The sequence below is a fragment of the Euprymna scolopes genome, chromosome 5, assembly GCF_053919585.1.
Source record: "Euprymna scolopes isolate OS-2025 chromosome 5, ASM5391958v1, whole genome shotgun sequence".
In the NCBI taxonomy this organism is placed as follows: domain Eukaryota; kingdom Metazoa; phylum Mollusca; class Cephalopoda; order Sepiida; family Sepiolidae; genus Euprymna; species Euprymna scolopes.
The window spans coordinates 37,894,398-37,909,861 of record NC_136486.1 but is presented as its reverse complement, the minus strand read 5'-3'; the positions used below and the strand labels follow the sequence as shown (position 1 = coordinate 37,909,861).

General features: G+C 33.9%; 1 protein-coding gene across 1 annotated transcript in view; it reads right to left on the bottom strand.

The window, feature by feature from the left end:
- LOC145276767 (matrilin-1-like) overlaps positions 1–15,464 on the bottom strand; it is a 147,641-nt gene that overhangs the window by 60,978 nt on the left and 71,199 nt on the right. The window contains exon 4 of the mRNA XM_080128021.1: positions 1,651–1,683. Within this exon, the coding sequence (XP_079984147.1) occupies positions 1,651–1,683 (33 nt within the window). The remainder of the gene's footprint in view (positions 1–1,650; positions 1,684–15,464) is intronic.

Here is a 15,464-nt window from a genome sequence, read left to right as displayed (position 1 = left end):
CCCAGAGAATGAATAAATTGTATGACATTTTAGATATTATTCACGCAGCCCAACACTGGTCTAAAAAATACACATTTTGGGGGTCTTTGTTTTGTAGTTTTCTTTAAAACTTTTAGCTGGACATAAAACATACAAACGCACAGACAACTGTTCTTTATAAAATATATGTCTTGCAAAAATAATTAATGTCATTAAATTAAAATTGTTGCGTCTGTTTCTGTAGACGGTTTCATCAACCGACTGAAAAGATAAGCAATAAATGGTAAAATACTGTATTACATTTCAATATCTTGGGACTATTTTCATCTCTCTCCATATCATCGTAAAGGTAGGCTTGGGAACAGAAATATCGGTACCAAGAATGTCATTGTGTTTTGTTTTACTCGATGTTGTCTAAGAGCAATAAATGTAAGTTGACAGTATTACATTTAAAATAGGATAGCTGCTATCAAGTATTCATACGAGCCATCATCAAAGATTGTTCTTTGACCCTGGAGTCTGAGTAACAACAAGTCTCCCCAGATTTCCAGTACTCTCCACTTCTTTCGATAACCTCTGCAAATTAATTTGCGTTATCGGAACAGCCGCTTACCATTGATTACTCATTGACAGCGACCATTGGTCTTCACTGGAATTTGGCTGACAATAAACCTCCGCAAGGTCCCAGTCTTCTTTGCACATCTCCAGCGGAGGTCTGGAGAGTGCTTTCTTTCCTCGGCCTTCCCCTTCTCCTTGAACTTCATTATTTGGTGTGGTGCCTGTTTATGGTCACACACACACACACACACACACACACACACACACACACACACACACACACACACACACACACACACACACACACACACACACACACACACACACAGGTGAGCGCCTTTTTTTCATTTATACAGTTTAAGTTTTCACGATTTCATGTTATGTTACCTTGTGTTTTGCATCTGTAGCGATTTCTGTCTCAAGTTTGTGTCTAGTTTATGTGTGATGTTAGTCTCCACATTCAAGGGTTTTCCAGTGTTCACGCAGGTCATTATCAAAGCAGTCTCTTACGGATCAATTTGGAGTCTAAATGACAACAAGTCTCTCCAAAGTTTCAAGTACTCACCACCACTTTCGTTAATGTTTGCAAATTAGTTTGCTTTTATCGCAATAGCTGTTTACCATTAATTTCTCGTTTGTAGCAATCCTTGGTCTTCCCTAGAATTTGAGTGGCAATAAGCCTCCCCAAGGTCCCAGTCTACTTCACACTCATCCAGTGGAGGTTTGGTTAGTACTTTCTCTCCTCGGTCTTTTCATCCTGCTTGATCATCCTCGATTATTATTATTATTATTATTATTATTATTATTATTATTATTATTATACAAGAATTCAGTTATTTCTCTTACAGTTTACATTTATTTCTCCCGCTTGCACCCCCCCTCTCACACCTTCTCACTATCTGGAAAAGAAAAGAGAACAAAGAAAACACGGAGTGTTATGATTCTTAAAAAAAAAAATAAAAATAAAATAATAATAATAATAATAATAATAATAATAATAAAACAAACAACAACAACAACAACAACAAACAAAACAAAAAAAAAACAAAAAACAAAAAAACAAACAAACAAACAAACAAACAAAAAAACAAAAAACAAACAAATATTTCTTACATGTCGTTGTACTTTTTGTTGGTGGATCCGTGGCTGCAAATAAAGAGGAAAAACATATTAAAATACAACAAATGCAAGTTGGCTCATAAAATCTTAGAAATATTAAAAACATTTACATTTAGAAATACTCTTTTAAAAAGAAAGCATAATATTTAGTAAAGACATTAACACACACACACACACACACACACACACACACACACACACACACACACACACACACGCACACGCACACGCACACGCACACACATACATACACACACATAGATAAAGATGTAGTCAGTTCGTAATATTTTTGTTGTTATTTTTTTAGCGATAAATTTACTGGCATAAGTTAGCTCTCCTAGAGCTTTTTAGAGAGTTTTTCTGTTTAAAAGTTCAATCAGAAGATTACAGATTTTGTCTAAATTTAAATAACGCTTACACAGAGGAAAAAAATCTAGTATGTGACAACGTGAGTTCCTCCTGATTGAACATCTAAAAATTTTACAATTAAAACAACATTCGGACTATAGAAGGAATGATGAAAAAAAACAAAAAAAAAAAAAAAAAAACCAACAAAAAACAAAACAAAAAAAAAACACACACAAACGGAAAATTTGATTATGAACAAATAAATGTTAATTTTGTTTAAAACCATACTTGCTTTTTAAAATTACAGATTTTATTCAAGTTTAAACAACACTTACATAGAGGATAAAATAATCTAATGCACCCACATATTAAAGTAAACATAGCAAATCAAATCAAAGTCATATTTGTATCACACGCATTTTATTATTAGTATAATAGTAGTTTTACTACTAATAAAATGAAATGAATGTGATCTAAATTCATTTTTGGTTAAGTATGTTTACTTCTGATATATATGCTCTGGAGTTTTACATTCATTTTATTTAGCTTAATTAATTGTGGCAACTTGGATTTGTTTTTACTGAAATATACATTAAAAGTATATATTTCTTTATAATTAAACGTAATTCCATGATTTCGGCCGAAGTAACCACGCAATGCTGAATCTTCTTTACAATTCTGTTTTTTTTTCGATATTAGGTTGCGATGCATAATTCTTTGCAAGTAGAAATTTTCTATTTTTTCTGAAGAGTATGCACACGAAAACATTCGACATTGACATAATAATAATCCGATTATTTCTGCGCAACGAAACAGATCTGTAAAAATGTGCCGAAATTTTGAAATGCTGAAAGGATTTGACAAGAAAAATATTTTGAACTTGAAATGTAGCTATACTGTTTTATATTAGTGTTGGGACGACTGATCGGAATCGGGAATTGGAGAAAATCGAAACATTTATGAGGTATCGGAATCGGAAAAATTTATGCATATTTTCCGATGCCAAAACGATTCTTTTAATTGACTTTTTTATTTGAATATAAAGCAAAATCTTCTTTTGCTGGGAATAATTATAAAATAATAAATATTTATTGGGTTTTAATTACTAGTAAAACTAAGATCGATAGATGATTCCCCATAAGTGTATTTTTTCGTTTAGGAAAATACCTCAACATTTAGCATGCGTTTTTGCTGTAATCAGGGAAAAATAACAACTCTTTATTTAAATATTTAGAGATTTATAAAGAATCGGAATCGGAATTGTACCGGAAGCGGAAATTTTGTACGGAATCCGTAATTGTATCGAAACCGGGAAAAATATTGGAATCGTCCCGTCACTATATATATATATATATATATATATATATATATATATATATATATATATATATATATATTAAATTCCACGAACGAGGTTGGTAGTTGACAGGTCCATTTCGTGAAATTATTCGTTCATCAAATGTTTATCTCAGTAAATTGAACGCATCATTTGCAATTTGCAAATGCTGATCGGGCGTAAGTCACTATAATGAATTGCCAAACATGCTGGACTAAAAATAAACGATAGTTACCAAATCTGCAATTATAGAAAATAGAGTTGTCAATTTAAAGTTGGTCTCTAAAAATACCCTGTACATAATCTCTAGCACAGATATTGATTTTTCTCATCTACAAATCTAACAATTAGAACAAACCACTCTCTTTCTTTGTTTCTCTCGCCCTCTCTCTCCAGCCGCTCCGATGAGCTGTGATACAGCGAAACAGTACAGTATGTGGATTACTATAAATGATCCCCATGTTGGGTTGAGCATATTGGGAAGTGATAAATACATTGCCATCAGCGTATTAAGTGATGCTCTTTGTGTAAACAAATGGAGCTTAGGCGTTTGGACAGTACTGTATATGGATAACTACATTTACACACACACAAACACACACACACATATATATACATACATATATATATATATATATACACACACACACACACACATATATATATATACAATTATTATTCAGAAAGCACTCCAAATTACATCCAACAACATTATTATAAATCAGACAATTGTTTCCTCTCTTCGGATTTTTTTTTTCTGAAATGCATAATTATTGGTTAATTAGATTTGGAGTGAAATAACCACTTGAACTGAAGTACTTGTTACAAGAAACTTTCAACCAGTATGCGCTGTTAATTTAATGCCTATAAATTTGGACCCACCTAAGCTCTATCACAAATACTAAGCACTCTCATCTATAAATCTAGCAATTAATACAAGCCACCTCTCTCTATCTCCCTCTCTCTCTCTTTCGCTCTCTCTCTCTCTCTATATATATATATATATGTATATGCACATATATATGTATACATATTATACTGGTATAGATAATATCTATAATAATTCTATGTATATATATACACACATTATATATATATATATATATATATATATATATATATATATATATATATATATATAAGTAATAAATGAAGCTGAAAATATATTTTCAATAATAAAATCCTCTACTCGGTTAAGAGAAGCAATGTATAGAATAAATTAACAAGATAAAGAGTAAAGTTACATAGAAACTTTATTACAATATTATGTTCATAAGGATAAAACTAAGAAAGAAAAAGCAGAGAACCCTCTTTAAACCATGACATTTCGAAGCTAAATGCTTTTTATTAGAAGAAGAGAAAAATCGGCATTATACAATTTACTCTTTTATCATTTCCTTTACAGTGCCGACTTTTCTTATCTTCTGATAAGAAGCATTTAGCTTCGAAAAGCCATGGCCTATAAAGGTGTTTCTCGCCCTTTTTTCCCTCTTATTTTCATCCTTACTGGCCTTGTATTGTAATAGTCTCTCTAAGTAAATGTAAGCATCTCTTTAATTTACCCCCCTCTCTCTCTATGATATATAAAGATATAATCGAATTAAAAAGAAAAACAAATCTGTCACATATGACCCTTCTTCTTAATATTAGATTAAAAGTCAAGTGCCTTTTTTTTATCACAGCCGATTTCAAAGAAACATCTGACATATTTTGTATAGAAAGCCGAGAAAAGGAACCTTATGATAATCCAATTATGAACATCTTAACAAAACGTCAGAACGCGTGACGCCCGCCAAAAAAAAAACAAAAAAAAAAACAAACAAAAAAAAAACGCCCGTGATATTTCAAGATAATGAAGACAGACGTATAAGGTAGGAATATCCGTTATTACAGACTGAGCGCACTACAAAATGTCTTAAATCAAAAGAGAGGAACGTTTAAATATATTCAGGTTGCCTTCATCGAGGTATAAAGTTGTTCAGTAGCCGGCAAGATTTAGAGCAAAATAAGATGAAAAAAGTTTTTATGGGGAAGGTTGGGATAAATTTGATACCCCTATTGCACCCGTTTGTCGAAAAGAAAATGTCAGGGACGTAGCGAATGAGTTATATAACGAACGGACAGAATACGGGCATCAAAAGAAATGTAAAACTTGTATAAGTATTGCGCGTAAACAAGTTGCATTGTGACGGTCAATAATGTTTACTTTTATTTTGTGTAGATTTTATTAGCAAAAGAGTAAGATCAGTGGGGCGTGATTTAGGGATGGACAAAGCTTCAGGAAAACAGGTTCTGGCGGTTAAGACGACTTAATATATCAATATTATTTCACATAAAAAATGGAAAAGTACAACCCACAACAAAAAGAATAAATAACAGCAAAAATAAATAAATAAAATCAATATAAAAATATACGAACAATAAAAATAATAAAACCTACAAATACTTAACAAAACATTCTCCAAACGGGAACGTTTATGTTATAATATTCTCGTTGTTTCTTTTTTTTTGTGACAAGATTTATAAGACTTTCTCTTATGTGATAAAATTTAAAAAAAAACCCAAACAAGGCATATTGTCACTCAAACGTAGGGGACTACGATTTGGGATAATGTTTATAGACGACTATGTGAGGAGTTGCATTAAACTTGAGAAGGAATATAAGAACCAATATTGGTATTAATTACAAGACATGTTCTATTATGTTGGTGCAAAAATAATGTTGTTTTTTGACGCATTATAGATTTTTTTAATAAAGGAATCACCACTTATCAAGGCCAAGAAGCCACTCGATTGTAAAGGTTAAAGAGTATACTGTGGTCAAAAGGACAATATCACAGTAATCGTTAGAAGTGTAAATTTGGTAAATTGGATTACTTTAGGGGAACGGCTCATTAAGAACTTGTTTACATTGGACTTGAAGACGGCCATATTGTAGTCAGCTGGAAAGCAGGTAAACGAAAGAGAGTTCCACAGGTCTGCAGTTCTAAGAAAGAAGCTTTGTTCATGGAATCTAGGTTTAGGTTTAGGCACAGATAAAGAGTGTGGGGGGGAATTATTGATAGTGTTTGCACCCAAACGAGTGTTTCTCGTGAATGTTTGGCGAGGGGGACCATAGATTGGAGCTCAGACGAGCACTTGCCATGAAAATAACGATAAAACAGAGACAGACTCGCAACGTCTCTTTTGCGAAAAAGAGGTTGCAGGGAAGCCACTAAGCTACGAAGTCTATTCTGAACTCTGTCAAGGCAGGATAAGTCTCCCTAGCAGCTCCTGCCCTGATGTGACAGCAATACTCCATCCTTGGACGTACCTGGCTCTTGTTAGATAGAGAATTTCATCAGCAGGTAGATATCTACTGGATCGATAGGAGGATCCCATTATTTTTCCAGCGATCTTGGCAACGGATTTGATGTACGTATTTCATTAGGTATATCTAATAAAAAACGACATTATTTTTGCACCAACCTAATATAATTAAATATGGAAAAATTAAGAAAAAGGTTAGTATAAATATGTGTATTAATAAATACTAACCGGGCCCTGTGGAAGTTCCCCGGTATCTCCTAAATCAATCCGTATAATGTATTGTTTGTAATAATATTTGATTTAAAATATTCATTGCCTTTAAGGATCAATACTAAAATTACTTGTAAAAATGCCACTGTCAGCAAAATATTCCTTAAATGAATAAAATGAATGCTTCTTTATTTAAAACTAGGGGGTGCGCTTGGCTTTGCCCGGTCATAAAATACGCTTAAATATATTTATCATGCAGATTTCGTATTTATTTTTACAGAGCTAAATCTTTATTGAATATCATATTGTACATAATATACAGTGACGATTTCAAAAGTAAAAAAAAAAAAAAAAAATGATTTGGGTACCATCAGCTAGAATCGAAACCAAAACATTTAGCACTCCAGCTGCGTTTCCCACTGTTTGAGCTATCGACAGATAGATAAAAAAAAAACTTTAAAATTAAACCACTTCAAGCTATGAATAAATGTACGCATGCGCAAAAGTAATAGATATATGTCAGCAAATTTAAATGAACATTTGGCATTTGAATTAGCTGACATATTTCTGTACGAGTTATTCATCCACCGAAACACAGATTTCACTCGTTATAAACCATTCTTGGTATATGATTATTGTTTCCTGTTAATTTCAGTGTTATGTGATCTGTAATTTAAGAGTTTATCGGTTAAATATTTACAGACATATACATACATACATGCATACATACATGCATATATACATACATGATGATTGATGATTGCAACGTCTTGTCAGACGAGTGCCACTCCCTCAGGCACTTAATGTCCATGAGCCCAAATGCCTGAGGGAGTATCTATACAAAGATGATGTTACAGAGTTTTAGCTTTGTACGACAGATAAGTCTCTCTCTCGGTTAAAAATGTTGAGATCCAGTAACAAGCAAGAGTAAGATAGTCAGCAACAAGTTAAACTGCAGACCAGCTTAATGCGGGCACTAGTCTCCCGCTTTATGGCTTTTTAAGTCAGAGATTTGCTTCTCCTAGAAAGGTTTCCTTCACCACGGCTTACGAGAGCGCTCTCCATCCCAACACACACACACACACACACACACACACACACACACACACACACACACACACACACACACACACACACACACACACATATATACACACACAAATATACACGGTGCGAGTTAATCGTTGACCACGAAAAAGGGTTCATTCGCCCTTACATACATACATACATCTACTGCTGTAACGTAGCGTGGACGTGCGTATGCAAATGCATGCAAAATGACGTCACCAGTAGGAAAAATGAAGACTTTCAAAAGGAGATCACATAAGAGACGAGAATAACGTTCGTGGTCACGTAAAAAGCATATTCGAGAAGACGATCACGTGAGGGAAGTCACATCGGTAACGAGAGAATGAGGAAATATATGTCGTACAACAACAAGAAACAACAGCAACAAAAGCGAGTTGAAGTTCTTTTCTGTTCTTTGTCTGCTTTGCGCCTGAGGCCACGACATGTTGGTTTCCGGACAACGTCATACCGTCTTATTTATATATAACAATTTAATTGTTATTGCTTTCTTACCGTATAAATAATTGCCAATAGAAAATTCTTCAAGTCAATAAAACGAATGTGACCTTTTGAAATCTATTTATTTATAGTTGTACTGTTTTGGTCGACGAGATGGTGTAATTTGATTTTGAACAATTCATTTGGTGGCTAAGTTGGATTTTTTCTTTTTACCTTGATGACATCAAATTAATCACTGATCACCATTTTTGCCTCGTTATGTTACTTCTAGTCTTTCACCCTTAAACAAGATAAAAAAAATACTTTAAAATCCAATAGGTACCGCACTGTCGGCCAAGCTCCAACCTCTGTTTCATCGCCGCAATGTTGCGTCCCTGTGCCAGTTTTAAAAATACTTTAACTGAATGTGATCTGATTAAGTCGTAGCACTTGTTCCCCTCTCAACCCTAAACGTACATACTCTCGACTAACCCGACAAGTAACAAAATCCCACCCCTTCACTGTTGAGGTGCCTAGATGCCGGAAAACCTTCTACTTTCTTTATCAGACTTCTAAACTTTGGAATTTACCCCCTGTTTTCCGATTCCTTGATTCTACATACCCGTAGAAGTTTGAATGTATTGTGAACAGACATCTCGCTGCTCAACTCCCCATGTCCACTGTTAAATAGGATCCCAAATGAAAGAATAATAACATGAGACACTGCTAGCATGCCATCTCGCCTCATAGTTTCTCACAGAGAAACTAATCTCTTTTCCTTTTAACAAATGACAGTTTACACTCAGAACATTTGGACATACAGCACTTTCAAATTTATATAATAATACGTTAAGGTATTTCGTGTTCGCATGTGCATATCAATCGTTTAGCAAATTAATCAGTGATTAATCTGATGTCGCTAAGGCAAAACAGTGCCAAGTTAACCAAATGAATTATTCAAAATCAAATTACGGCGTCTCGTTGACCAAAACAGTACAAGTATAAATAAATAGATTTCAAAAACTCACACTCGTTTTCTTGATTTAATAAAAACATTTAGCTAACCGATCCCGTGACTTTTCAAACACTCTTCGTGCAAACCTAGCAGGTGATGTCTTTTACTCCTGCATGCAACCCCTTTCACAGGAGAGACGTTGAAAGTCTATATTTCTATCCATCCAGCGCGACCGTAGCCGAGATTGAACTTACTACACGAGTTTGCAGGGTTAATTCAAATCTTGTCGGTAACTGAATACTTGATACTTCCCTCGGGCTATCAAGGGTATTTTTATATTGTGACGTCATCACTAGATGGGGTGCCTACCATGGCTTAAGAGAATTCCATCTACCATCGATAGAAGGATACACCGCGCCAGTTTCTCAACCTGGTATTTTTCCTTGCGGTACATACAGCGCCTGGTACTGGCCAGGCTCAACGTTGCTTAACTTCGGTGATCTGGAGAGAACCGGTGTGGCAACATGATTGTACCTTAGATGTGTATCAATGTAGATTGTGCCGAGTCTATATTTACTCTATCGTTAATTTCATAGAAAGTGCTCGACTGAGCTCCAATCTATAGCTTTCCCAAGAAAATAAACTTTCACTATAACTACTCATCTAGATACAACATTTGTCAACAATTTTCCTACGTTTTATCTACGCCTAAATCTAAACACAAATTCTATGAACAAAGCTTCTTTTTTTTTTTAGAACGGCCGACCATAGAACTCTGTACCTCGTGGCTGCTTTCAAGCTGACTACTACAAGGTCGTCTTAAAGTTCAATGTAAACAAGTTCTTGTTGAGTCGCTTTACCCTTATATAATCAAACTCTACCCAATTTTTACCACTACTGATCACTACGCTGTTGTTTCACTGAATAACTTACACTCTTAATCATTTGTCCTCGAGTGGCCTCCAGGCCTTGATAAGTGGTGACTCCTTGTAAAAACAAATGCGTCTGATATGCTAATCTATGGCTACACACGGGTGTGCGTGGGAATAGATTCTTCTTTTTTTCAATTTGGGAGACGAACATTCCAACTTGATACGATACGTTCGCATTAGAATTTCACTAAAAAGTAAATAAAACAGCCCTAGGAACGCACAGAATTAGAGTCAATGGTTTCTTTGTTTTCTTTCATTAGGAAACATTAGTCATTTTTCGCAACCTTTTTTTTTCTTAGCTCGAGATAAAACCCTGAGTCAACATGTTTTTCTATTATGCAATGCGCCACTTTGAGATGGGATATTTTTCTTCGTCTTTTCTCCCTTTCTGCCCTTTTAGCTATCTTCTCGGATAAGATTACAACGGTTTAGAAGAAACAGACTCAAAAGGGCGAAAAGAAAAAAATATTGGAAAAGTATGATAATCCTCCACTGTATAATTAAGATCACTGCACAAGTCAGCACACGTAGGAACTTAGGCGACATGTGTAGTCTATGTTTGAATGAGAAATTAACTATACTAAATTTGAAAGAACTCAAAAATTTATTAAAAGCATTATTTACCAGGCCACAATATTTGCGAAAGAAAACCTGAATAACAAGCAATATTGCGTAGTTATGACCCTTCCCTCAGATTTTAAAACCAGATATTACGATTATAGATGTAAATTCAAAAACAGAAAACGCTGAATAAAAACAACACCATTGAACCACTACTGGAAGCTCCAAAAATGTAGAGGATCACCGATAGTCGAGTGAAAAATAATAAGACAAACGAGTACATGTAGTAACGTAGATGATCCGTGCAAACTATGCCTGAATGAAAAATTAGCTATCTTAAATTTTAAAGAACCCCCAAATTTATTAAACTACAGAAGTAAAGTAGTAAATGTATGCATAGACAGAATAAATTGTATCTTAGGATTGCAACACATAAAAATAAAATAAACAAATAAACAAATAAATAATAATAACAACAATAACAACACTGATACTACTACTACTACTACTACTACTACTACTACTACTACTACTACTACTACTAATTAATTAATTAATTAATCAACAAATAAATAAAGTAGTATAAACTAAAATATAAGCGAAACAGGTTAAAACTAGGTCTAACTAGGCTACTTTCTAACATAAAGGAAATGAAGGATCTATGCCCTTCAAATTGATGTAACATCCGACCTGTTTCCAGTGTATCTTGTCGCATTTGGGAATTTATCAGTCGAACTCGGGAATCTGGACGGAATTTCGAACGGGACCCTTTATTTACTTCGATCGGGTAACATGCTCTCGTCCCATCAGTCATGATTGGACAAAGGTCCTAAGTAATTCTGATTTGACAGAAACATCCCCAAGTCCGACAAGAAACATCGACCGAAACGTTGTGTAAGTGACATTCAAGATGAGAACAGTAGTTCGAAGATTCCAAATAGCACGAATAACCAATCCTTATGTCAAAAATTCAGAAATGTAAAAGAAATTCCATAGTAAGATGAACCTATTTTGGGTAATAAATTAGATCGTATAAATTCTCGTAAAATGGCTAAATCAATTTCAACATATGATTTTAGTACTTTATACAAACACATTTACAAGAATTACATAATACTATACATTTAACTTTTGCAAGAGGGAAAGATCAATACGTAGACTTCTCGAAATGCAAATCCGTCTGGCTTAGAAGTAATGGTATGACTAATATTTCCAAAATTGCTTTTAAAAATGCTGATAAGTCATCTTATTAAAGAGGGTCATTTTCAGATAGGAAATAAAATACTACTCCAAACAACAGGCATTCCAATGAGTTTGGATCATGCACTTTTTGGGGGCTAATCTTTATCTACACAGACTTGAATACTTACGAGACGAGGGACGTTCAATAAGTAATTGCCCTAACCCACTTCCAATTATCTGATCTAGCTGAAGTTTTGTAATAATTTATATCTCTATAGGTCATGTGGCAGGCTTTGAACTAATTGTGGTTTCTGATTTACATGTCTTTGAATTGAGTCAAGTATGAAACAGAGCCTGTTGTGTGTCGCGCAGTGATCTGGGTTTTGTATTTGAAAGGACGCATACCGCAGGAAACTTTTGATGAAATCAAAGAAAATTAGGATAATAATGTCCCATCTTATGTTATCGTGAATTGGCCGGATATTTGTGGAATCAAGGTCCAAACTTTCTCATAGGTAATACCTTATTCAACTAGAGTTGAATAAGGTAATGGTTACGAGGATGCCACATCGCCTGTGACCTCGACTAATTCTGATCCTCAATCTTCGACTTTGCAATGTAAGTAAAAAACAAACCCATCTCTCTCTCTCTCTCTCTCTCTCTCTCTCTCTCTCTCTCTTATTCCGGGTGGTTAAGGCACATGATACTATGATCCCACGATTCGAGATTATGAGTGTAAATAAACAATCCTATAGTGACCCCCCCAAAAAAAAAACATATAAAACAATATATTATATAATGAAAAAAAAATGAATGTGAAGTGCAACATTGTTTTTCTTTGTCTGGAGAGCTACCTTCTGTTTTTTTGGATAGTCTTAAATAAAATGCCTCATATATTTTGAACATTACAGATTTCTTGATGACAGGCCGTATACTGCAAACAATATCTGTCTTTAATGAATTTGTGAGAATTTGTGAAAATTTTGTGCCCTTACACATGATGTGGTTTATTTATGATTTGGAAATATTTTATTATAACCTTAGTATTATAACACTATCGAACCACTGGAAAAACCTTGCATTATTAGAATTTATATTTGAAATATCACTACACACACACACACGCACGCACACACACATATGATTACTTCATTTAACCACATAAATATACGAAGACACAATTTTATGCGTAAATTTTCAGTATTTACTTTAACAGTGCTCAATACATAGGTATAGCTGAGTAGTAAGTAATGAAAATATATTTGGCAATTCTCACAAGAATATTCTCACAGGAATGAAACGCTCACGAGAATTCTCATGAAAATAAACCGTTATGTAGTTTAATTGCCATATATATTTTCATAACTTACTATATATATATATATATATATAAATATATATATATATATATATATATAAATATATATATATATATATATATTCAAAATTTGATATTATATATATATATATATTCAAAAGTATAGTAGGTACTTATTATATACCAGTGAATTAATGTAAGAATTTCCGGTAAGTGGGATGATAGACATCCGGTTATTTTATAAATCGAAAGACTCTCTCAATCGTGATAAACGTTTCTTAAATCTTTAAAGTTGGGGGTGTTTCTCGTAACACTTTACTGTTTATTCTTAAGATGCATCAATTCAATCAACGAGCTCAGCGATGCAAATACTATTGCAAACATATGCGTGACAGACCCAAAATAAAATCACGTTTCCTAAATAGTTCAATACATCTTGAATCATATTTGTAAAAAAAAAAAAAAGAAAAGAAAAACCAGAAAAAATAAAAATTTAGAACAGTTGTCAGTGTTGACACGCATTTTTTTTTCAAAGAGTTTGAAAGTTAAGTTTTCAAATATTCAAATTAATTGGGGGGAAAAATACGGAAGTGTGACAAAGGACAATGAGAGTTCGATTCAAAACAGATGTCCTTTTTGGGCGTGTTAAGGTTAGGTTAGGGTTAGGGGTATGGCCAGCCTACATGGAGCCGGACCGGTTTTTGTGCTTAGATGTCTCACGTGTGTGCATTAATTATCGACCACACAGCTAGGTAGCTTCTAATTTCTGCTCATCAACCACTACTTTTATGAACCTATCAGAAAGAAATGATTTAATAATTGAAAAGACATTTCCAGCTATACCATAGCTGGAGATTTTATGGAGTAGACCATTATGTCATACCCTACCAAAGGCCTCTGATATGTCTATGGCAATTGTCCTAGAAAGGAAACCTTCGTCAAGAGATTCGCTAATCCTATGAGATATAATTGTTAGCACATCTGCTGTAGATCTAGCAGAACGGAAACCATATTGCATATCACCGAGAAGGTTATTTTTGCTGAGGTGGTTGACTACTACTCTATTTAACACAGATTACAGCAACTTACTCATGACGTATATAAGACTGATTGGTCTGTATGGAGAGAGAGAGAGAGAGAGAGAGAGAGAGAGAGAGAGAGAGATGACTGATCACCTAGATTTTTAAATACGGGACATACTGATGAGGTTTTCCAGGGTGTTGGGAAGCAATTCTCCTTAAGACAACGCTTAAACAGTTTTGTAAGTATGGTAGCTAGTTCTGGTTAAAGCTTTTTTAACACTATAATAGGAATACCGTCAGGAATCGAGATTTTTGATTAGCTTGGCAATATCATGCACAGATATTTGTATGTCGCATAGCGTGTTTTCAGACACAGGAAGAAATACGGGGGGGGGCCTGATCGTATAGTGTAGAATTTGCTACAAAGTTTTTGGCAAAGAGTTTGGTATTGTCCGATGTGGACGAGATTAATGATGGTTGGGATAGAGCACTTAAATTTACTTCATCCTATATCATGTTTCCATCCTCAATCTTGAACTAAAGTAATTTTCGAACTGCTTCTCTTTATTTCTTGGCATCCATTTTTATCCCTTTTCATACTTGAAAACTGAGGATTTAAAATATTGTCATGGTAACAATAATTTTAGCATAATTCGTTACAGTTAGTAATAATTAGGGCTATCACACGACAATATTCTTATCATTGTTTTGACTCTCGAGTATATATCCGACGCAGTTAGACACAGTTAATCAATCGAGAACAACATCACCCTATATAAAACATATAAGATATTAACTGATATATACTCGAGAGCCAAAATAATGAAAAGAATATTCTCGTGTCATAGCCCTAGTGATGATCCTCAACTCTCAGCCAATATTGAGGCTTTCATTTACATTAGTTGACATTAAACTTATTCTAAAAAGCTTAACGTTTTTAGATAGTTCTTTTTACTTGTTATGTAAAAAAATAACAAAAACAAAACAGAGAACAAACTGGCAAAATTGTACTCTTTGTACACTATCAACGGAAAAAATAAAAATGAGATCCTATTTTTTTTCTCTTCATCGTGCAATTACACTTCACCATTGAAAAAATAATTTAAAAGATAAAGTATAAATTAATTTC